At 46.5% G+C, this 23,737-nt stretch overlaps 1 protein-coding gene across 5 annotated transcripts in view; it reads left to right on the top strand.

The window, feature by feature from the left end:
• The window catches only part of CUX1 (cut like homeobox 1), a 254,604-nt gene that overhangs the window by 173,023 nt on the left and 57,844 nt on the right, over positions 1 to 23,737 (top strand). For 2 of the 5 annotated variants that reach the window (XM_042442695.1, XM_042442694.1), the window contains exons 11-18: positions 1,176 to 1,364; positions 4,015 to 4,073; positions 6,425 to 6,473; positions 8,518 to 8,617; positions 9,746 to 10,417; positions 13,738 to 13,803; positions 19,661 to 19,762; positions 22,460 to 23,292. In XM_042442695.1, coding sequence (XP_042298629.1) covers positions 1,176 to 1,364; positions 4,015 to 4,073; positions 6,425 to 6,473; positions 8,518 to 8,617; positions 9,746 to 10,417; positions 13,738 to 13,803; positions 19,661 to 19,762; positions 22,460 to 23,292 — 2,070 coding nt within the window. The remainder of the gene's footprint in view (positions 1 to 1,175; positions 1,365 to 4,014; positions 4,074 to 6,424; positions 6,474 to 8,517; positions 8,618 to 9,745; positions 10,418 to 13,737; positions 13,804 to 19,660; positions 19,763 to 22,459; positions 23,293 to 23,737) is intronic. The other 3 variants (XM_042442698.1, XM_042442696.1, XM_042442697.1) reach the window with 2 other exon arrangements.

The following is a 23,737-nucleotide window of genomic DNA, read 5'->3' as shown; positions in this document are numbered from 1 at the left end:
AGCATGTGTTGTGCTTTGTTTTGATGCTGTTTTAGCTTACACTTGTAAACCACTTAAGTACCCTGATAAGCGGTGTAGAAATGTACTTGTTATTGCTATCTATGCAGCATGAAATGCACAGATTTAGGATAGGGGACACCTGGCTTAAGGAGACTACGTGTGAAAGGGATCTAGGAGTCCAAGTAGACCACAGGTTGAACATGAGTCAACAGTGCAATGCGGCAGCTAAAAAGGCCAATGCAGTTTCAGGCTGCATCAATAGAAGTATAGTGTCTAGATCAAGAGCAGTAATAGTGCCACTCTATTCTGCTTTGGTTGGACCTCACCTGGAATACTGTGTCCACTTCTAGGCACCACAGTTTAAAAGGGATGTTGAGACGCTGGAGTGTGTCCAAAGGAGGGTGACTAAAATGTCAAGATATTCTTGAAAGACTACTTCAGTCATTCCTTGGCTGATGCAGGCTGATGGGGACTGGAGTCCAGCCTCTGGAAGGACTTTGGGTTCCCTAGCCCTGCTTTGGACTCTGGGCATGAGGTTTTCTTCATTCCCCTCCTGTCTCCAGCTGCATGAACTGAGGCTGTCCTCGCCTCGCATCTTGCAGCCTTCCTGTGTTTAGGGCCATTGGGGACTATTTTCCTTCCAACTGGGTCAAAGCATGTCAGAGCTGCTTTTTTCCTCCCTTGCAGTTTGCAGGCTAATAGGGATGCTCCCATGCGGGAGCCGGAAGGACTTGCTATTCTGACACTGTGTAGGTTTTCCTTCCCCTGAAGCTGTAAAGCGAACTCTTCCCCTGGAGCTCTCATGATAGGTTTTGTCCTCCCTGAAACACTTTCTTTCCATTTGGGGAAGGGTAGCGGGTTCTCATAGAGGGATCACACATGAAGGAAATGTAATAATGACCCAGTACTTACAGTCAGTTCTTTAAAAACCTTCTCAATATCAGTAGAACTCAGAAGTGCATCTGAGGAAGTAGACTTAAGTCTATGGAAGGTCATGCTGCCAACTTCTTTCTTTAGTTCTTTTAGCGCTACAAGAGCTCTCTACATTTGGGATGCTATGTTACAGGAGCAGCCTATGGTTTGAGCGGGGTGCGGGGAACCTCACTCTGAAAGGATAGCTGCCGGTGCCGTGTTGCCGGTGTGTAACCTCCCCACTCCTCTCTGTCTCTCTTTAGGAGCAGGCCATCGAAGTGCTGACGCGGTCCAGCTTGGAAGCCGAACTGGCTGCGAAGGAGCGCGAAATTGCTCAGCTGGTCGAAGACGTGCAGCGACTCCAAGGCAACCTCACCAAGCTCCGGGAGAACTCCACCTGCCAGATCTCCCAGCTTGAGCAGCAGCTGACAGCCAAGAACAGCACGCTGAAAGTAAGGTCGCTCAGGGCACTCCGTTCACTTGGCTTCACATGCCTTTCGGTGGTGGGGCTGTGGCACGGGGAAAGTGCCGATTTCACGCCTGCGGTGCTGCTTTGAGGAGCGTGCCTTGTTCCTGGAGCAGGATCACGGGGTTGTTTGTTGCCACCGCTGTTGTTTTGTCCTTTGATATCCTTCTGCGTCGGCGATGTTTCCGTATAGAACTTCACACTGGTTCACACGGTTAATCACCTTTAAATTTCAAATCCTTGCTATTGGGGGGAAAATCCATGCAGCATGAAAGAATAGCATCTGGCATAGACAGTGCCAGGAATTTGGGCATTGCCCACAGAGTAGAACCCTGAGAATCACTCCTTTGCATCTTTTGTGGTTATTGTTGTGCACCCTCAATATACTGTGTATACTCATGTATAAGTCTAGAAGTTTAGGTTAAAACAATGGACCCCAGAAACCTGAGTCAACTTATGCACAAGTCGATGTAAGTACTGTATTTTAACTCCCAGTTACCAATTTAATATGGGTAGAATTCAAAGATGTAGCTTGCCCAAACTCACCCAGTGAGTTTCACGGCTGAGCCGGGAATCAAACCCTGGTATCCAGAATCCAACACTTGAACCACAACACCATGCCGGTTCAAAAAACAAATTTCCCAATCCTGAAAGCAAACATTTTGGGTTGTTTGGATGATTAGGACACAAAGCTAAGGCGATGCTGTTGTTGTGAAGCCCCCTATTAGATGTGAAGTTGGCTGTGCTTCAGTCATCATAGGCATTGCTGCTATGTTTGGCTAGCAGTATTGCTCTAACACTGACCTGTGGGTCCCACCCTAGAAGGCTGCCATGTATTGAATCATTGCTGATGCCTGGCCATAGTGTTGGTGTGGGAGGTAGAGAGACATGGCGTGCTCAGCATGTACTTACTTGCCAACTGTTAGAATGGAAGTCCTGGTTTGGTAGTAGGAACCAAAGCCAATGTATGCATGCCAGAAGGAAAAGGTTAAATATTAATGGACATAGAGGTGTGTGGCTGTGTGTCTGCAGGTGTGCTGAAAAGATTGTAAAATGGTTTCATGCAGGTCTTGAGGCTAGAACCTGACAGAGCATGCAGTTTTGGTACGTGGTTGTCCTCTCATTTGTTCCTTATACTAAATGTTGAGGTTAATGAATATGGATCAGCTTCTTGATAAGATTAGTTTTCCTGTTGAGCATAGGACACTCCGCCACCCCCGCGCATGCTCCTCTTAATGCAGCGTTTGGAAACTCCCAGAGGGTATATTTTTAGACCTTGCGTGACATTACAAACATGCCTTTTATTTTGTCTGAAAATGAACCGCGTCGGCCATGGCAGCCAGATCTTAGTCCCTCCGGAATGTCTCACAGCTTGAAACTTTTGTTCCCCTTTGCCTTTTGCGGGGGTTCTTCCGGATAACAACGATGCTAATCTTTTTGCCCCAACTGTTGTGGTCTGGGGAAGCAGAAATGGCTGGATCACACCAGGCAGAACATTGCCTTTCTGGGGCAGGGGCTGGCTCTGCATGCTCTGTACTGGTGGGCATCTGGTTGCCACATGCGGAAAGGAGCATTCGTCTTGGGAATGGCCAGGCGTTTGGGTGATTTGGGGACGCAGTCTGTGAAGCATGGAGGTGGAGATGAGAGAGAGAGGTGAGATAAAGGCAGATGAAAGAATTGTAAAAAGACCTTTCTTAGCTTGGCCATTGTAAGTTCTGTTTCAGGTTCTGTGGCATCCCCCTCAGGCATTAACTGTTACCAGGAGAACTAGAAAATAGGCATCATGTGTAAATGTGATTTTCAAGTCGGTTATATATATTGCCAAAGAGAATCCCATGCTGTTGAGCCAAAGAAGTTGCCTCTGACCCTGGGTGAGCAGTGGCTTTTTCATGCTCCATCCTCCCAATGGTCCTATACCCAAAGTAACCCCAAATTAAATTTTCCTGCTCCTTTCGCTCTCCACGTTTGCAGCTTGCAGAGGAGGACGGAGCAAAGATAGAAAAGCCCACCAATCTTTGTTTTTATTCCATGGTATGTCCCAAAGCTGGTGATGGGAATGAAAATTTGGCCCCAGACAAACCAAAGTAAGCCCTTCACAGATTTCCAGAGTCCTGCGCTAAAAGGGTGTCAGTGATCTGACATCATTTGAGCATGAGATCCTAAGGGATGGACCTGAGGCCTTCTGCATGTAAAGCCCCTAAGACATGGCTCTCCCAGAGTGCCAACATGGATATAAAAACATAAGAGATGCCTTCCCTGTCCTGTGTACATTGGGCACATGGTAAGGAGCAGAGCCTCACAAGAGAGGAACATGCCGCCCTCGGATGCCGTACAAGATTTGCAGTGAGGCAGTCACCCTCGGAGAAGGCCTATGAAGAGGGCATTTTCAAAAAGCTGGCATTTGTTGGCTGGCGACTGAGTTGAGAAGAATCCTGTAGCATGTTTTTTCCCTTTCTGTTTTTGTCCGCAGGCAGGGCAGATAAAGGTGTAAATCAATAAAGCTCTGTGCTTGCTATCTTGTTTGGCGAACAATGCCTCCGAAACTCTTGAGGTTGAGGAAGGGGGAGGCATGCGAAGTGTTGAGTATTAATCTGATCAAAATCATATTCTTTTTAATCCTTTGTTTTGTTTTTAAGCAACTGGAAGAAAAACTGAAGGTGCAAGCGGATTATGATGAGGTCAAGAAAGAGCTGAAGTAAGTGTGTTTGCGATGGAGATCAACCATAGCTTCCCCTGCACCCACCTCTGGAAAATTGGATAACCTTGATAGAGGAACCAGCTTGTGGCAATAAAGTGGGCGAAAATGAGTCTAATAAATGGTTACATTTAGTACATAAGATGATGTTCCAGGGAATCCTGGCACATTGTTGGCATGTTGGTATGCTCTGTCCAGTCATTCCCGCATGGTTCGTCCAGCAAGCTGGAATGACTAAGACCTAAAGAGAGAGTGCATGCCATGGTTTGTTACCAAAACCCCAGGATCCTGTGTAGCCATAACTTATTTCTGTGACTTGATGTTGTCATTGTGAGTTAAGGATGTGCAACAGTGGCTGATGCCCACTTTGGACAAACTGGGTAGAGGGTGACCTACCCAGGGGTGAAACCATCAGACCTCAACTGGCTGTAGTTTGCTACTCAACATTTACTCTTGCAAGTTTTTATCTCACAACTCCCTGCTTGTTAAATAAGGATTTGAGTGGCTGCTGTATGACCTTCCCAAGCAGTAAATTGAACCAGTGGTCCACAAATTGTGCTCTTTAAGAGATTCTGGACTTCAGCTCCCAGCATCCCAATTTATTGGCCAACATGGCTAAGGCTTCTGGGAGCTGAAGTCCAAAATCTCTTCTTAAAGGGCACAGTTTGGGAACCACTAAATTAAACAAATTTAGCCATCGCTGCTCTTTGCATTCCTTGCTGAAAGACGTCTGAACACTGTGAGCGCCCTGCGTTTTGTCCAAAATTGTCAGTCTCTTTATGGATCAGTCATTTCCCTAAGAACCCAAGTTCCAAGACCAAGACATTATTCTATGTGAATGCCAAACTTGTTCTCTTGGCGGTGGTCCTTGTGTATGGGAAAGAGGCAAATGAGGAATGGGTATGATGCATAAAATACTGCCTGCTGAGGGAGGGAAGGTGGGGTGGATGATATACCTTAGGGTCTCCTCTTTCTCAGCTAGGAGGGTGGGATGGTGGCGGCGGGATGCTGGGTTCTCCAAAGTAAGACCCTCTTCCACATCTACATCACATCCCAGGAGGTCCATGGGAGTGACCTCATGAGTTACCACACTTGGGTGACACTAACCCTAGTGACACCTTTGCATGTGCCTCCAGTACATCTCACTTTTGCAAGCTTTCTTGAAGAACAGGTGATGGTTGTATCTGCCCTGCCTAAGATGGAGACCACTGTGACATGCAGAAATAGGGAGAGCTTTTTCTCCCTCTGTTCCGTTGGTTCTCAACCTTGGGTCCTTCTGCCATTTTAGACTTCAGCTCCCAGAATCCCTGATCATTTGGGCAAGCTGGCTGGGACTTCTGGGAGCTGAAGTCCAAAACATTAGGAGAACCACTGCAGTCTATTCCCTCTTCTGATACAGATCTGGAGGCTAGGTAACTGCCCAAAGCCCAAGACCAGAGTCAGTGACACCCAGCAGCAGCCAATACTCTCCTTGGCTGTAACAATGAAGATGGATTGATTTGGGTTTTAGCAGCAAGGCTTAGTGAGGTTTCCTGGCACCCATGACCTCCTGGGAGGGCATCCTAAAACATGCCCATAGGATCCCCCAAACATATGAGACTGATAAGTGTCCCAAGAGTTTTCTGAAGGAGGATGTGTGGAACCGTTGGCCTAACCTCCCACGTTAAGACTTGCGTCGCGTCCCCCGGGAGATGGGCACACGGAGAGTGGAATGCAAAATGGGCGCCTTGAATGTGCATTTGTGATTTCCAGGCGCTTCATAGATCTTGAGAAACATCAAACAATTTGTTGGCCTTGTCACCGTAGAGCAGTCGCCTGTTAAAATGAAAAACGGCCGTGCTTCGTTTTTGTAAGCCCACGGCGTCTTGGGTCACGCAAATAATTTGCGCATATTTTCCTTGATAGGCTGGTATATTTTGCATGTATTTATATTGCACATTTCATGGGCTTTGTTGTGAGCGTGATAGCGGCTCCCTGTTTTGGCGGCTTTGTTATAACTATCCCCCCCCCCTCTTTCCCTTCAAGCATCGCATGTATAAATTTATATTGTTTCTGACAGTTTAAAATGTTATATCCTTATTAACCTTTAAATTTATGCTCCAAACGGCCCTGGTGGGACCGCATTACGCCTTGATTTAGAGGACATGGGAGAGAATGTTCTTCTCGGGTAACTAGTGTGAATAGTTATTCTATATTCATTATCAGATTATATTACTCCAAAGAAAAGTTGTTAAAGTTATCACTTAGGGTGTTCCTGGAGAGCCGAAAATTACAATGTTAATGCTCATTAGCGGAGCTGTTAGGAAAGAAAGAAGCGGAACATAACTCTTTTCTTCTCCCACTTTTTGCAGCATCTTGAAGTCAATGGAGTTTGCACCGTCGGATGGCTCCAGCACCCAGGTAAGGGGTTGTTACTTGTGGTTTTTGGATGGGAGGGCATCTTTTGAATGCCAGCTTGGGGTGAGAAATGCGGTATATGCTCTCAAAAACATAGCCTGCGAGTGAGGCTTTTCGGATAAAGAAAGTTGACTTGAAAGCGCTAGAGTTGAATCATTGCTCAGCAAGACCATTAACTATAGGTGATCTTGGGTACGCTTGTTCATATGTAATATATAAATGCATATGAACCCTGCTTGGTATGATGGGGGGGAAACTAAATAAAAGTATAAGCTGATCAAGGCAGGGGAACCCATGTAGATTCCCAGTAGCGTCAGAGCTTTTATCATGCAGGCAACAAGTTAAGGCTCCTTTGTTCTTCAAGTGTTTTAAAGGGCGTTTCATGGCTGAGCTGTTTTGATATTGTAATGTGAGAAGAAATTCACTGGCCTTTCAAGTGTGGCTGCTCTTTAATTTCTTCTGGTGGCTCTTTATTGTTTTTGTTACTCTTTTTAAAATCCACATTTGATAACAGTGATAAGAAAGCAGCGTGAAAATCATTATTGGAATCAGGATCTCCTGCACACTCCCCAGGCGGCCTTTGGTTGAGACGCTGCCTTCTGAACTCAGAAAGAATAACTAGTTGTACGTAGCAGTATGCCATGCTACAGATATTTAACCTTTTGTAAAGGAGACATGGATACATGATGATTCTATTCTATTCGTGCGGAGAGCGAATACCCTGAGAGTCTGACTGCTGAGTAAGAACTTGAACCCAACTCTTCTTGGTCCCAAACCAAACCTTCCCTCTAGGGCCAAATGAAGATGTTTCGAGGAGCTAAACCAAGGCCTGTTCCAGACTGCCCAAATAAAGCTGCTTTGGGTCTCTTTGGAGGTATGCTGTTTAAATGATGCGTGGATCCTAAGAGTCCGGAGGTCGCGCCAAAACCACACTCCATTCTTAAGCATCGGAGTGAAGCTTTTGGTACAGCTTCCAGATTCTTAGGACCCATGCATCATTTAAATAGCATACCTCCAAAGAGACCCGAAGCAGCTTTATTTTGGCAGTCTGGAACAGGCCCATGTCAGGCTTAAAAGGGACCCGTTTAACCTGCGTCTTTTTGACGCTGATTTTTCCCTGCATCTTTTCCACCGAATCGATTCAACGCAATTGTGAACCACAAGCGGATCGGAATCGATTCAGATTTGCCCTTTGGCCAGCTGGAACCGAATCATTTTGAATCCATTCATGAATGAGAACCACGAGTGGATTATTTTAATGACAGAAAATGCGATTGAGGCAAATGTAGTGGGAACCACGCTCCGATGTCGAATCGATCCATCGATTCGGATCGCACACCGATTTATCCGTAACTGGGAATGAGGCCTTAGCTTGCATGGAAAGGTGGCTCTGCCTTTCCCCATTTTTGCATGCATCTGTTGTTAAAATGGAAGCAAGAGTCTTACATTTCAAAGTGCCTTAACTGCACAATTGAACTAAAATTAAACAAAGGGATCTTAAAGGAGGGGGGGAGTTGTATCCACCATTTCTGGTCTCGTCGCATATTAATCTTGTCAGACCAAAGGTTACAAATTGGATTCTGGCACCTTTAGCGGAAACCTGCCGTTGCCTCTCCTCTCTCTCTAGCCGGCATTTTATTATTTCCAGTGGGTTTTGATGATTGAGAGCCGTGTGTACAGAAAGGGGAAGGGTCGGCTTTGGTGACTGATTTAATTTATCCACTCCTTCCCTAGCACCGAAACACTGTGTTTCAGGGAAGATACGCCACGATAGCGCTGTGTCGAAAGGCAAACAGGTGTAAAAAAAATGATTAATGGCGCACTTAGAAATACATCTCGAGAGCTGATAAACCGTCGGCACCGGAAAACAAAAGGCGTTCTGCCACAGATGAGAGGAGTTGCCACAGTCATGCTGAAATAGGGGTGACCAATTTCGGAATTTGAGTTGAGCCCTGTGCGCTTTGTCCCAAGCGCTGACCTTTCCTTCCTCTCCGACACTTCGCAGAGCATTGCCCGGACTAACCCTTCCGCTATCCTTTTCCCATAGGATGCTGCGTCCAAACCGTTGGAGGTTCTGCTGCTGGAGAAGAACCGCCTTCTGCAGTCGGAGAACGCCACGCTGCGGATCACCAACAGCGACCTGAGCGGTAAGTGGATGGAAAGAGACAAAGATGGTTGTCATTTTGCCTGTGTCTGCTGTTGGGATGGGGGAAAGGGGTCTTCGCCCAAGCCAGCCATGTGACAGAAAGAGTGATAGCAACCAAGGACCTTGAGTGATGGCTGATTCCTCCATCCTCCTCCTCTCCTTTATACTATAGATAACATAATACTTTATCAGAGATGCTGTAATGGTTAGGAAGGACAAATGTTTGCAGGTGTCGTGACAAGCAGTACTGAAGTCATTTCAGCGGTGCTCTGACTGTGGTGCTAAGTTTTGATTCCATGTTTTTCAAAGCATAGATTGAAATGGATTTCAGAAGTGAGCCTCTAGTAGCGTATCAGCCTGAATCCCATTTGTGACAGTGGTGCATTTTTGGCTTTGTTTGGTTTCTTATTTGTGGGGCTGTTGTTGGTGTTCAGTCAATGAACAAACGTGTGGGGTTTGGCGGAATTGCTGGGCTTTCCAGGAGCTTTTCTGGTTTGGGGTTTCTGCAGCTGGTGGCATTCAGTTGGTTACGGTGTTTCAAACAGCGTCGGAGCTATTCCGTGGCATCCTTCGAGCAACGATTCCTCTTCTCCGAATGGGTTTCCTCTACGGTCTTTAAAACGTTTGCTGCATTTGGGTTCATCCAAGGTCTGTTCTGTCTGGGGCGGGAAGGACGACTCGAAATGAGCCGGAGGGGGCACTAGCAAAGAGGGTTGTTTTTCTCTGTGCCGATGCATTTTAAAAAAGGCAAAACCAAACCATTGTATAAACTGCACTTCATGTCGATTGTTCTGCCGCTAATGTTTGAAAGGGGGATTCTCCAGGCTGCGACATACAAGAAAGGTGCAAACATGAAATGCATGTTGTTTGTCTTGGGGGCCTTGTTTGGCTTATTAAAAATTTAAAAGAAACAAACAAAAATCAAAAACAAAACCCAAACCACCTTCTTCTTCTTCATTGGCCCGGATTTAAAAAACAACAACAACGAAACAAACAAACAAAAACAAGCAAAACGCAACCTGCACTTTTTTTTTCCCTTTTGTGGGGCAAACGCTGCATTTTGGTCTTGGTTTTTATCCCCCCCTCTTTTTGATCCCCCATAATGCATTATGTTTGACCTTCCTTGTAGGGTCAGCCAGGAGAAAAGGGAAAGACCAGCCTGAGAGTCAGCGTCCTGCAACTTTGCCGGCCTCCCCTCCTCCTCAGTTGCCCCGCAATGCAGGGGAGCAGGCTTCCAATACTAATGGTACACACCAGTTCTCACCAACGGGTTTAAGTCAAGACTTTTTCAGCTCGTCCTTGGCAAGCTCCGGCTTACCCCTGGCTTCTACGGGAAAATTTGCACTAAACTCTCTCCTCCAGCGCCAGCTTATGCAGTCCTTCTACTCCAAGGCAATGCAGGAAGCGGGAAGCACAAGCATGATTTTTTCAGCAGGTCCCTACAGCACAAACTCCATCTCTTCCCAAAGCCCCTTGCAACAAAGCCCCGACGTCAATGGCATGGCCCCCTCGCCCAGCCAGTCGGAAAGCGCCGGCAGCGCCTCGGAAGGCGAGGAGATCGACACGGCGGAGATTGCGCGGCAGGTCAAGGAGCAGTTGATCAAGCACAATATTGGACAGCGGATTTTCGGACACTACGTCTTGGGGCTCTCGCAGGGCTCCGTGAGCGAGATCCTGGCGCGGCCAAAGCCGTGGAACAAGTTGACCGTGAGGGGCAAGGAACCGTTCCATAAGATGAAGCAGTTCCTCTCCGACGAGCAGAACATCTTGGCCTTGCGCAGCATCCAGGGGCGGCAAAGAGGTGAGTGAGCCATTGTTGAGCATCTTTTTATTTGTCCTTTCAGCATCCACCCTCAGATGGGAGGCCCACTTGCAAGGGCTTTTCTTTCCGCCGGCTGTTGAAGGTATTTGCTTTGGGTTTCACCTGATGCAGGTAATTCTTGGGCCTTGGTTGTGAGTCAGGGTGAAACAGAAGAGTAGAAGAGGGACAGTGCAGTTGGGTGCCCTTTGTGGGAATGAATGAAGCTGCAAAAGAGCCGGATAGACTTTCTGCACGCATCCCATTCATTTCCTCAGGGCTGATGTAGGAGAAAGTCACAACCTCTGTGTTTCAAGGGAGATGGGTGAAGATGTTATTCTGATGTTCTGATCCATGCACCCAGGATCCCAGACCACGCCTAAAGGATTTTGTTTTCATTTTTTAAATGGCTTCCTTGTGTGGGAAATGTGGCTTTCCTCACATGCCGGTCTTGTTGCCCCACCATTTTGGCACATGCATATATCCATGTAGCCCACTTTTGCTACCGCTTTTGCAAAGCATGGATTTTGAGGATGTGAACTAGCCAGCACCCCACACTTGTATCCCTCAAATTGAGTAAGACACATGATAGCTTTTGAGATCTGAAATTTTGATCAGGACTTGCCCCTTCCTCCATGTTCAGTTGACTTCAACCAAGGACCAAGTGTTCCTTATGGTGCCCACAAGTGCACACACACATATCTGGCACACAGTTATCCGTTCCACATCCCTCAACTCCTTCCACCCCTCAATACAAGTATAATAAGGCATTCAGCTTGCAAAAATCAATTCTTGTCCTCTGCTTCAGGGCAAAGCAGATATACAGAAGGAAAAAGCATGGAGTTATATAACGTACTTTTAAGATGCCAGAGCACAAAGGGAAGAAGAGCTTGAGGGCAGACGCTGGGAAAGGTGGCTGTCCCATTGATCTTCATTAAGGGATGGGCTCAAAAGCAACCCAGAAAACATGGCTATGGCAGCTGGCCTCCTGCCTCCTGTTCTCTGTAGAATCAAAGCTACTCTAAGAAACATACTCCTGTTGTACCTTCCAGATGTTTTGCACTGCAATAACCCCCACAACCATCCTCTATGTTGGCTCGCCACGATGGGAGGGTGCCAGATTTGGGAAGGCTGTTTGTGTTTAGGTTGGGATAAGACATTATCGAGGTCTTTTTGTCCTATCTTGTCTAATAATACCGGATACTCTCCAGCAGTCTTCTCCAACCTGGTACCTTCCCCTGATGGTCGACCACAGCCTACATCAGCTACATGGCCATGCTGACTATGGATAATGGGGGTTGCAATCCAAAACATTGGGAGGACGCCTGTTTGTATTACAGTTCACCATTGCAAGGCATCTCCTGAGCATTTTCCTAGCGTCTTTTACTTAACGTAACTCAGGAAAATGTGCCTCAAGAGGACATACCTTTGGGCGCTGGATGCGGAGAGGTAACTCCATGGTCTGAAACTCCGTCCTCATCATCTCTAGAGGACAAACCTCCCTCTGCTTAAAATTACTCTGTCTTTTTTAAAGTTAAAACCAACAGCCAGAGAGGATAGTATTAGTGCAAAGAGTTTTAAGAGCGCCACAAGATAGCCAAAGGTTGGGCATCTGTTGTGGGATCCACCAAATGGAGTAACATCTGTTGTTTTAGAGGGACCAAGGCCCTGACACGGTATAAAACAAATACATATTTTTACTTGGCCTTTCCTCAGAGGTATAGTCCAGGAGAAGTAATGAAATAGAGGTAGCAACTCTATACCTCTTGCAGTATCTCTTCTCGTTGTTATGAAAGAATATCCCGATAACTCGCCTTTTAACATGGCAAAAGCTGGCTGGAGGTTCTTCCTATGGGACGTTATGTGAGGAGACAGAGCGATACTAACCCCATCCTATATGGCTTACTTTCTACCTCTTTGGGCATGGGTTTCCCTTAAGTAGGAAGTATAAGGCTGCTAGTTACATACATACCTGCATTTTTGAAAATCAAAATGAAATCTTAGGATGGCGCTAGTTTGGAATGATCCACATCCAGGTTGAGTCTCTCTTACCTGCAATGCTTGGGATCAGAAGTGTTTGGGGCTTCAGATGGTTTTGGATTTTGGAATACTGTATGTGCATATTTTATTTTATTTATTTATGTATTTATTTATTTCATTTGTATGCTGCCTGTCAGGGAAAAACCTGTTGTTGATGCCTGAGCGATTGCAAAAATTCAGCGCTTTGCCTTTGCCATGCTTTTGCTTCCATGGAGAAAGGAGAGCCCTTCTCCATGGAAACTTTACAGAGACATAGTCATATTTAAAGTCCATCTGCTTGGTTGCATCCAACAATAAGGGCCACCAAGGAAACATTCTGCACACAGCCCATCGCATTCATGTATGGCGACCCCATGCGTCAGACCATTGGTGCGTATTTGTCGCATGCGATGGGACTCAGTCAATGGCAGGCTAGGCGGGTGTCCCCAGGATACAAAGACTGCATGGGAATGGGTGAGCATGTGCAGAAAGCACATGCAAGTAAGGGCTTTCCTTGATTCCTAGGCACAACATGCCCAAGGGCACACAAGAGAAAATAAAAGTGAACACCATTATGGGGCAAGCTTCGCCTAAGGATCCTAATAGATGGAGCGAGAAACCAAGTTTCTTGCTCTTGGGGTGCATGATATGTTCCATCATGCCAGCCATTCACTATTGAAAACAGGCTGTGTATGTGCCTCCTGCTAATGTTCACTTGCAGACATTGAGTGTTGCCAGTGCTCCCATTTCCTTTCTCTATTCCCCTCCAATAAGTCTATGTGCTTTGCTGAGCAATTTGGAAGGACAGCTTTAAAGGAAAGGGGGAAACAGTGTGGGTCAGAAGGGATGGAGACACAGTGGGCTCTTGGAGAGAAATCACTCCCTTAGGAGACCCTCTCAAACAGCTTTGTGCCTTGGTTGCCAGGGAATATGGGGTGGCATCTTGTAACCTAGCCTCTCTCCTTGGGGCCAGTGGCTCTTGCCAAGATTACTGACCCGCCTCCCTCTTTTTGTACCTTTTAGATGTGTATTTATATCTTTCTAATCTCCTTTCTGAGCAGAGCTGTAATCTTTATTAACCGCTCAGCCTGCCTCGCTTTCCTTTCCCAAGTAAGCAGCTGCTCTGCCCAGACGCCCGGGAGGTTTAGGAGCTGCGTTCTTTCCTTGCCGCCCACCGCCCTCGCCATCCCCTCTTTACCCAGTCAAGTGCCACCAGGCCCTCTGTGTCTCATCCTCGCAGCCCGCAATTGTCAGAACCGCCATCCCCTGATTGTTTTGTTCTTACCCAACTTGTTTTTCAACAGAGAATCCAGGCCAGAACCTGAACAGGCTATTTCAGGAAGTACCGAAACGAAGAAATGGGTCGGAAGGTACGTCACAGGCAGGTGTTTCTCTTTGCAGTCGCTCTCTGGGAAAGTGAAGTGTGCTTAGCTGTGTGTCGTCTTTGTCGTGGTTGCTAAAATAATAATAATAATAATAATAATAATAATAATAATAATAATGCACAGGGTGCAGTTTGATTCTGGCCTGGAATCTGAGAGAAAAACAGACAGGGGGGCCCATTCAGGCATAACACTGGCTCCTTGCAAACCATGGTCTCCAGCTATGAAACCAGCCTTGGAAATGCTCCTTCCTTCCTTCCTCCTCTCTCCAGAGCAATGCTTCCCCCACGACTTGCTTTTGCAGCATTAAGATTAAGCCAGAGATGCAGGCGAAACGTCAGGAATAAACTCTTCTAGAACATGGCCACATAGCCCGGAAAGCACACAAAAGACTATGGATGCCGGCCGTGAAAGCCTTCAATCTCTAGGTCTTCCAGTGTAGATCTGTGGTCATCATCTCCCAGAAGCTGACCATAGCGTTGCTCCGGAAGACCTGCAGCTGTCTAGAGAAGAGTTCTCTCTAGCAGTCGCTAAGTCCTCGAACGCAATGTTTGGTGGACGGTGACCATAGAGTTGTGCTGGAGGACCTAGACATTCCTAGAGAGAACAAATCAAATCAAATCCGCAAAGTCAGAGTCGCCAATTTGGAAGTCCGACTGTATGGTTGAATCTAACCAAGGAGATCCGGTTGACTGGGGCTTGAAGCCATAATGGATTTTTGAACCTCCATTTTGAACCTCAACCCTGGTTAGCAGTCAACACAAATAACCACTTGGTTTTATATTTGGTCTGTGACCATAAATAAATGATAGATTGATTGAATCAAGCACTGGTGCATATTTAACATCAACATCAGTTAATGCTGGAGAGCAAAGGGTGGGAGGAATTGTCACATGAGATTTGGGTTGTCACAGAGGAAGCCTGCATTCAACCATCGGTGAGCCATGGTTTTCAGGGAGCCAGTGTTGCATCTGTACTGGACCAGTAAGTATAAAACAAACCATGGGTTAGCATTTAAAAAACAACAACCAACTATTACTTTTCTACTTTTCTTCTACTTCTCTTGCTGTACTAACCCGACTGTCAAGTAAACCTGCCACTTTGCCCAGGAACAGCTACAGCTGGCTGTCTTTGGCATTGGCCACCCTGGTGCCCTGTCCTTTTCTCCAAGGAGGCCAGACCTGCTGCCATGGGAATGAACACTCACCCCTTATCCTTTCCGTAAAGCTTACAAGTCAGGAAGAATCCCATACTACGCTGTGAGATTCATAAACTGAGCGCAGGTTTGAACCTGAGACTTCTCGGCCCGAGTCTGGCACCTCATTGCCCTGCCACTCTGGTTATTATGGCCACACAAGTAAGCATTTTGGAGGGCTCTTGCAAGCTGGTTTTTAACACCCATAAGCTATTTGAGAATTAAATATGTGTGCAGGAGAGGTACCACGTTTCTTTTCCTTTTGAACTCACACCTGCCATATGTGTGTTGTGAACTGTCATTGAAAGTTTTGAGCATCTGCACTTGGCACGAATCCTTCCATCAAGTAAGGAAAGTTTTGGAAGGCATGGAAAAGGTGGCTGCCTTCGGAAAGGCGCTCTTCCCAAAAGCAAACCCGGTGCTGAGATGCCAACAAAAGCGTTGGGTAGTTGCAGAGGAGCATCAAGTTGTGAGTCGCTTCAGAGTAGCATAGACGCAGCCTTATGGGGCTCTGTGTCATGCTCATTTCTCTGCTGCAAAGCTCTGTTTGTAAGACACACACAAACTCATATGGATACACAGAGAACCTCGCCAGGCATCCTCAATGGAGAGCTAGTAGAAGACTGTGAGTTTGAGATGAGGAAGGCCTAGATTCAGAGGATATTGACGCAAGGATGGAAAGATGGATGGATAGATTGGCATCCTTTAAGCAAGGTTTGTTATTTGTTTGTTTGTTTATTATATTTCTACATACTTGCTTGTAGCACAGTGTCAGATGTGTAAAATCCTGGAACCAAACCCCAGCAGATACCCACTGTTTTTATTTACTTAGTTGTCTACAGACCATAGAACTTTACAACGTGATGCAAATGATGAGTTACTTGTAGTGCATACATATATTTGCATCAACTAAAGTATAAACCAGATCTCTTACAACGGCAACATAATGTAATTTCAGCGCTTTGCTGTGCAGCTCTTTAACTTGCTTAGTTACTTTTTGAAAATGAGGCGTGTGGCTTAAATGTATTTTGGATCATAGGCCAGCGACTTCTACCTTTTTAAAAAGCAACTAAAAAGTAGTTCCAAAGCAGCCACTTAACTACTTTTCTTTAAAAATGGCAACTAATTGTTTCTAATTGAGCGAGTTGGAAGTGGAATGAATCCCTGCTTTAAGCTAACTTCCCAGGCGCTGAAACTTGGTGTCGTTCTTACAGAAAGGAGAATAAGGCTGTCATGGTAAGCATGCTTACTTTGCAAGCTTGCTTTTGAGGTTTGCTGTTGCCTTTCTTTTAGGCTGAGAGAGTGTGACTTGCCCGGGGTTTCCAGGGCTGAGCAGCAATTCGAATCCTTGTCTTCCAGAGTCCAAATCCAATACTCAACCATTACACCACCTTGGCTCTGTACTAGGATAAATGGCCACCCTGCTAAGGACTGTTTTGGATAAAGGGAAAATGTTAACCAAAATACAAAGTCATTATTAGTTCCATCGTCCTTGCCATCATCCTCATCTTAGCCGGCTAGACCAAGATCCATTTGGATACTTCAGCATCCATCATCCATAAAACTACTTCTTCACTCCTCGTTCCCTCCCACTACATCTTTCCATAGCACCCCAAAATACATTTCGGGGTGTTTCCAAGCCACCGAAGCAGGTTTTTAGGGTGAGTAGGGAACTCCAAGGGGAAGAGGGGCCAGTCTTCTCAAAAGCAGTGAAAGTATCTCATAGGATCCCGGTGATAGAGGTTTTGCGTAAGAAGCCGGATTATGATACTGTAACCTAAGGCTTGTGTTTAAAAAAGGATGGAGAGCAGCTAGGAATTTGGAACTGTTATGATAAAGAATTGCATTCGGTGTTCAATGCCAAGAATTGTTAAAACATGCACATGGATCCTTTGTGTTTGCATCCCAGGACAGGATAGACTCACACTTGTGGAGCCTAATGGCTCCAGTTCTCACTCTGCTCTAACTAAAGTAGGCATTGGATTCCTATATCATCCATGCACCCATCTTTCAACAGCTGATACGGTAAGGTGTAGAATCCCTGATAGGGACACACCATTCATTCTGCACATCACCAGATCGCCTTGGTCTCCAGAAAGCACAGCATATATGCTGTGCTGAGTGGGTTCTTCAGGGCAAATGGCAAAGCCCAATTCCCATAAACTCCCTTAGGCTTGTTTCTGATCCTGTTCCTGGTCACCGTGAGCAAAACGTGTCTGGGTTCCTCCTGGAGGACTTCTGTAGCTTTGGTCCTATTCAGAAACATACCTGTGTTAGCCTGGAAAGTCAGTAGGCAAAGGGATCTTGTAGCACCTTTGAGACTGGAAGAATGACGCTGGTAGCATGAGCCTTTGTAGTCTCCTTCTACAAATACATGGAGAAAGTAGACTGTCGTCCATGAAAGCTCATGCTACCAGCTTTTTGCTTTCAGCTAATCTCAAAGGAACTACAAGATCCCGTTGCATACTTAGTTTATTACCATATATAGTTGACTATAAGTCGACCTCATGTATAAGTCGAGGGCAGGTTTTGAGGGCTAAAATTATGGATTTTGATATGGCCCATGGATTAGTCGAGGGTAACATTTAGGGGCATGTGACAAAGGAGCAATGGATGCAAGCTGCAGGAAAAGAGAATCCACCTCAACATTAGGAGGAACTTCCTGAGAGTGAGGGCTGTTCAACAGTGGAACAAACTCCTTCCTCGGAGTGTAGTGGATTCTCCTTCCTTGGAGGTCTTTAAGCAAAGGCTGGATGGCCAGCTGTCAGGGATGCTTTGATTGAGAGTTCCTGCATGGCAGAATGGGGTTGGACTGGATGGCCTTTGGGGTCTCTTCCAACTCTACGATTCTATGATCTATAGGATGAAGCAAAGGAAAATGATGCCAAAGAATGTAACACAATTCCAGCAGGCATAACTGTTTGTGCTCATGCTAAAGGCAGGATAGATGAGAGACCAGAGGAGCGCCAGTGCTTTCAGGACAGATTACATTTTTACCTTTCACGAAGGGATGGTTCCTTTTTATAAGTGTTAAACTACAATACTTACATTGACGTTGAGTCAGGTTTTTTGGGGTCAATTTTTTGACTAACATTTCTAGACTTATACATGAATATATACAGTATATTGCTCCTTTTATAAGTGTTCAAATGATCATACAAAACTCGAAATGTCGCATCTGGAGACAGAATAGGCAGAGACCACTACAGTGGGCTCACCATATTGGCAGGTGGATCACCCCATCCCATTATTCCCAATGGCTTTGCATGCTCACAGCCGCACTGATGTGGCCAAATGCACATTGCCTCCCATTGTCTAAAATGGGGCTTGAGCGTGCACGATTTTCACATCCGCGGGGACCAAACCTTTGCAATGGGAAGGGCACACTATAATTGTGGTAGAAGCACAAGTGGCTCTACCACACAGCAAGGAGACGGTTGTTGATGGACATCTCAGAAAGCAACCGAAGAGCAAACAAGCACTTGGCTATAGATTTTTAAAGAGTCTTCTTTGCTGTTGTTTTTCTCTCTCCTTCCATCTCTAAAGCAAGAGCCCAACTCTGTCTCGTGGAAAGAAAGATTTGAATGATATTTTGTCGTGTGGCCAAACTGGAGCGCAACCAAAATAATTCAGATGTTGTTCCCCCCACTCCTTCCCTCCTCCGGCACTTTCCTTCTGTCCCTTCCCTATCCCAGTCTGCAACGCTGCGCTGTATTCGGAAGGATATTTTGATTTTGAAAGACCTAGCAGATGCTCTTGAAATGCTTGAAATTTGTGCTTTTTGAGAATTCGTTGTGTTGGGTTATTTCTTTTCTGGGAGGTCTTAGAAAAGCTCTGGTTTAAAAACCCTTGCTATAAGATTCCAGCACTAGCAAGCTTGCCATGTTATCCGAGATTGTGAAGTCGAAGGCTTTCATGGCCGGCGTCCATAGTTTTTTGTGGGGGTTTTGGGGCTATGTGGCCATGCTCTAGAAGAGTTTATGCCTGACGTTTCTCCAGCGTCTGTGGCTGGCATCTTCAGAGAATGTACCCCACTCTCTTCCATGCCAGCCTTCTCTGAAGATGCACAGATGCTGGCGAAACATCAGGAATCAACTCTTTTAGAGCATGGCCACATAGCCCCAAAAACCCACAAAATCTATTATCAGAGATTCATTGCATTTGAGAGTCCAAAGCTCAGAGCGCTGGCTTTGCTTTCATGATTCATCAGATCCGACATTTCATCCAGTGTGGAAGAAAGGGTCTTTCAGTCTGAGTACCATTGCTGCCATTTCAAAAAGAGAATCTGTGGTCATATGGGCCAACTCAAGATGTCTATTAGTTGTGTGCCCTATTCATTTTATATCTCTTTATGGCCAGCCTAGATGAGAGATTCAGGGATCCAAGAAAGTCATTTTTCCACATTTTGTCCAAACTCACATACAACGCCTAAAACGGAGCCCATGAAGTGGGGCATGCATTGGCAAAGTAGCGCAGCCGGGTTTAAAAAGTGGGGTTTTGATGAAAGACAAGCTGCAAAGAAAGTAAGAGTGAGAGATGTGGGGCTGCTGGTTCTTATTTATTACGGTTGCTTATTCTCAGTGGTTCGGCGACAGCTGCTTTTGGATGGAAAAGCCCGGTCCTCAAAATGCTCTCTCTCTCGTCTTTTAGGCAACATCACCACCAGGATCCGAGCCACCGAGGCCAGCTCCGACGAAGCTATCAAATCCATCCTAGAGCAAGCAAAAAGGGAGCTGCAGGTACAGAAAACAGGTAGGAGGCTCCCTCTTGGGGTAGCTTTTGAAGTCTGAGGTTGTGGGGAAGCGCTTGGCGAGAGCGCAAGGCATGTAGTGCTATTTTGATCGGCAGCCTGGGACTTCACGCTTTTTAAAAACACGGTAGCCTTCCGTCCCTTTTATCACCTCATTATAAGCCCCTTTCCCGGAAAGTGTGTCACGCAATATGGTTCTACTGCTTGTAGCTCCATGTATCCAGAGGCATTGTCTTTGGCTGGGGAAGTGCATCAACACTGGGAGTGAAAACGGATTTTAATAGACACCTGTTTTCTCCAGGGAAGCCCTGGGTGTTGCTATTCTGCAAGGAACGGTGATGGATCTTGAACAGGGAAATCTTGCATGCTCTCACCAGACTAAGGCCTGTTACAGACTGCCAAAGTAAAGCTGCTTCGGGTCTCTTTGGAGGTATGCTGTTTAAATGATGCATGCATCAGAAGAATCCGAAAGCTGCACTCCAATGCTTAGGAATGGAGTGTGGCTTTGGCGCAACCTCCGGACTCTTAGGACGCATGCATCATTTAAATAGCATACCTCCAAAGAGACCCGAAGCAGCTTTATTTTGGCAGTCTGGAACAGGCCTAAGATTCTCAAAATGGTGTGGGGAAAACTGCAGAAGTTACAATAGGGTTGCCTTTGTGTGCCTATGCACATGTTTAAATAGAGGGTAGGGACAGCAGAACACATTTCTCCACTTCTCTCTGTGCACCTGTAGCAAGTTTTGCCTTGTCCACATTGTGGTCACAGAGCGCATGAAAGAGAATGGCAGAGGGGAGGATTATTACCTCACATAGAAAGAAGAATGCTGAGGCAGCCAACTGAAGGAAGCCTAGGAACCCCATAAAGTGTAATGGGATGGAGAGACGGAGTCGAAAAGCTGAAGTCTAAATGTGGGAAGGAGTAGATAAGACAAGAGGTGACTGTCCTGAAAAAACAGAAAGGGCATCCATACTGCAAGGCACCAAACGATAAAATAGTGAACGAATGTACAGGGGAGGCAAATGAGTTGAGCATAATCCCATGTTTCAACTTTTATCTTTCCCCTGTTGTTGTGTGCCTTCAAGTCATCTCCAGTTTGCAAAGCTCTCGCACGGTTTTCTCACCATTGGCCGAGCAGGGATTCGAACTCTGGCCTCCAGAGTCCGAGTCAAACAAGGCGACGCTGACTCTGTCCTTTCCCTGCTTGGTCACAAAGTGTCCTAGCTTGGCTGGTTTCTTGGCCACCGCAAAGCGTGCTTCAGTCCCAGAATGACCTCCTTATCTTTTGATCTGGTTTGTGAAGTCAGCGACGTGGTCATAAGCATCCGGGAATAAACCTGAGGCTTACCTATCGGTGCCGCATCAATAGTCAATGTTGCTTCTAAGTTTTACATTAGAAATTAGAATGATTAAGACGGTTACAGATTTGTAGATCTGTGAACAATGAAGTAAACTATATTCTCTATTGCTTGGTTACGGAAAGACACTTGTCTCTCCGCATTTGCAGATTCGGCTTTGCGGCTTTGGTTGTTCATGGATTTTATGAATATGTTGTCTCTAGGAATATCTAGCTCCTCCATCGCAACTCAGTGGTCAACTTTAACCGAAAGGTGCACCGAAGGAGCTAGAGATTCCTAGAGAGAACACTCCACTAGGCCTTTGTAGCTCCTCCAACTGCTAAAGCTCAGGGGATATTATAGGTGTAATGACTTTGTTACAGGATGAGATCCCACTCTTGTGCCAGTTTCTAAAGTGCACCAAACTGTGCGTTCCTGTGCAACAGAGCTGCTGTTTTCAGAGACACCCCAAATTGAGATCCCTGGGAATTGTCCTTCGCCATGTTGCCACCTTTATTCCCCAGCCTCTTTTCTTGGGGGACAATAAAGGATTGCTTACCTGGAATGAACTCTCTTCCTACTTTGTCTTACCACTAGATGGTGGGCTCAAAGGAAAGCACGCAAGCAGGTGTTGTGCTTTGTTTCGATGCTGTATCTATAATTTATTCCTGTGTGCGAACAATGTGCTGGGTGGCTTCAGCATGGTGGCATGTCCTTTCCTGGGTCGGCTCTTTGCTTCCTGTAACAATGAGAATTTCATTTAAAATCTGATCCATGGGGGATGTCCAAAGGAGGGTGACTAAAATGGTGAAGGGTCTGGAAACCATGCCTTATGAGGAAAGACTTAGAGAGCTGGGGATGTTTAGTCTGGAGAAGAGAAGGTTAAGAGGTGATATGATAGCCCTGTTTAAATATTTGAAGGGTTGTCATATTGAGGAGGGAGCAAGCTTGTTTTCTGCTGCTCCAGAGACTAGAACATGGAACAATGAATGCAAGCTCCAGGAAAAGAGATCCCACCTCAACATTAGGAGGACCTTCCTGATGGTAAGAAAAACTTGACAGCGTTAAGCGCTCCCTCAGAGGATGGTGGAGTCTCCTTCTTTGGAGATCTTTAAACAGAGGCTGGATGGGCATCTGTTGGGTATGCTTTGGTTGAGAGTTCCTGCATGGCAGAATGGGGTTGGACTTGGATGGCCCTTGGGGTCTCTTCCTACTCTATGATTCTTATCATTTCCCCAGTAAATGGCACCTTCTCTGGTTCTGGTGTTGAGGCGATACATGGGGATTAGAGTTTAAGAATGAGTTTAAGTACTGTATAATCTACCAGATCTGACCTGGCCTTTGTCCCTTTCTCTCTGCAGCTGAGCCATCTCAGCCGCCTTCCACCTCGAGCAGCGGCGGTTCCGACGATGCCATCCGTTCCATCCTGCAGCAAGCCCGGCGAGAGATGGAAGCCCAGCAGGCCGCCCTCGAACCCGCCTTAAAAGCGACTCCGCTGACCCAAGCCGAAATGTCCCTCTTGTCCCCCAAACTGATCCCCACCCCTGCCCTTTCGTCAGTCCCCAGTTACTCTCCTCTGGCCATGTCCCTGAAAAAGCACTCATCCTCCTCTGCGGATTCCAGCGTCTCCTCCTTGCAGGCTCTCCCCGGTCTCAAGAAGGAGACCCCTGAGACCCCCGTCCTGGATCTCCACGGGATTTCCGATTCCACGCAGGGCATGCTGAGGCACGTTAAAAATGAACTGGGGCGCAGCGGGGTGTGGAAGGACCACTGGTGGAACACTGTTCAGCCCGACAGGAGGAGTACGGCACCTCCGGAAGACCCCAAAGTGGAGGAAGCCGCCAGCGGGAAGGAGAAGTCCTGCAGCCAGACCCGTTCGGACCGTAGCCAGCAGCTCCAAGGGCCCTCCTCTTCGGAGTACTGGAAAGAGTGGCCCAACGCTGAGTCCCCCTACTCCCAGAGCTCAGAACTGAGTGTCACAGGGGCGAGTCGCAGCGAAACCCCGCAAAACAGCCCCCTTCCTTCCTCCCCCATCGTCTCTTTGTCGAAGCCATCGAAACCTTCCGTTCCGCCATTGACTCCGGAGCAGTATGAGATTTATATGTACCAGGAGGTGGATACGATAGAGCTCACGCGTCAGGTCAAAGAGAAGCTAGCCAAGAACGGCATCTGCCAAAGGATATTTGGGGAAAAGGTAAAGATCCCTCCTGGAGATGGTATGGTTGTGGATGGAGAAGGTGAACAGCGGGTACACGACACTTTTTGCCTAAGGAGATGTGGGAATGGCAAATCAGCCTCAGTTTCATAATATGCATGATGTAAACCAAGTTTTTTATTTCCTTCCCCCCAAAGGCTTAGAAATTTGTGGGAAAGATCCAGGGATAGCAAAAGAAAGAACAGTACCCAATTTTTTAAGATGGCAAATATAGAGCATCCTGCTGTGTGATAAATTGCCAGTGCTTACAATACATGGATGTATTAACAGGGCTGAATGAAGTTGTCCCTTTGTTTAGGACGTTTGAGTTGTACCTGTTTCCATCCTTTGTGGGGAAGCAGATAGAGGTGTAGTCAACATCGCCTCTATCAGCTCTTCCACACTGCAGAAATGAAGCAGTTTGACACCACTTTAATGGCTCCAT

The sequence above is a fragment of the Sceloporus undulatus genome, chromosome 11 (genome assembly GCF_019175285.1).
Source record: "Sceloporus undulatus isolate JIND9_A2432 ecotype Alabama chromosome 11, SceUnd_v1.1, whole genome shotgun sequence".
Lineage (NCBI taxonomy): Eukaryota > Metazoa > Chordata > Lepidosauria > Squamata > Phrynosomatidae > Sceloporus > Sceloporus undulatus.
Note: the sequence above shows the minus strand (reverse complement) of the source record. Positions and strands in the feature narration are given on the sequence as shown.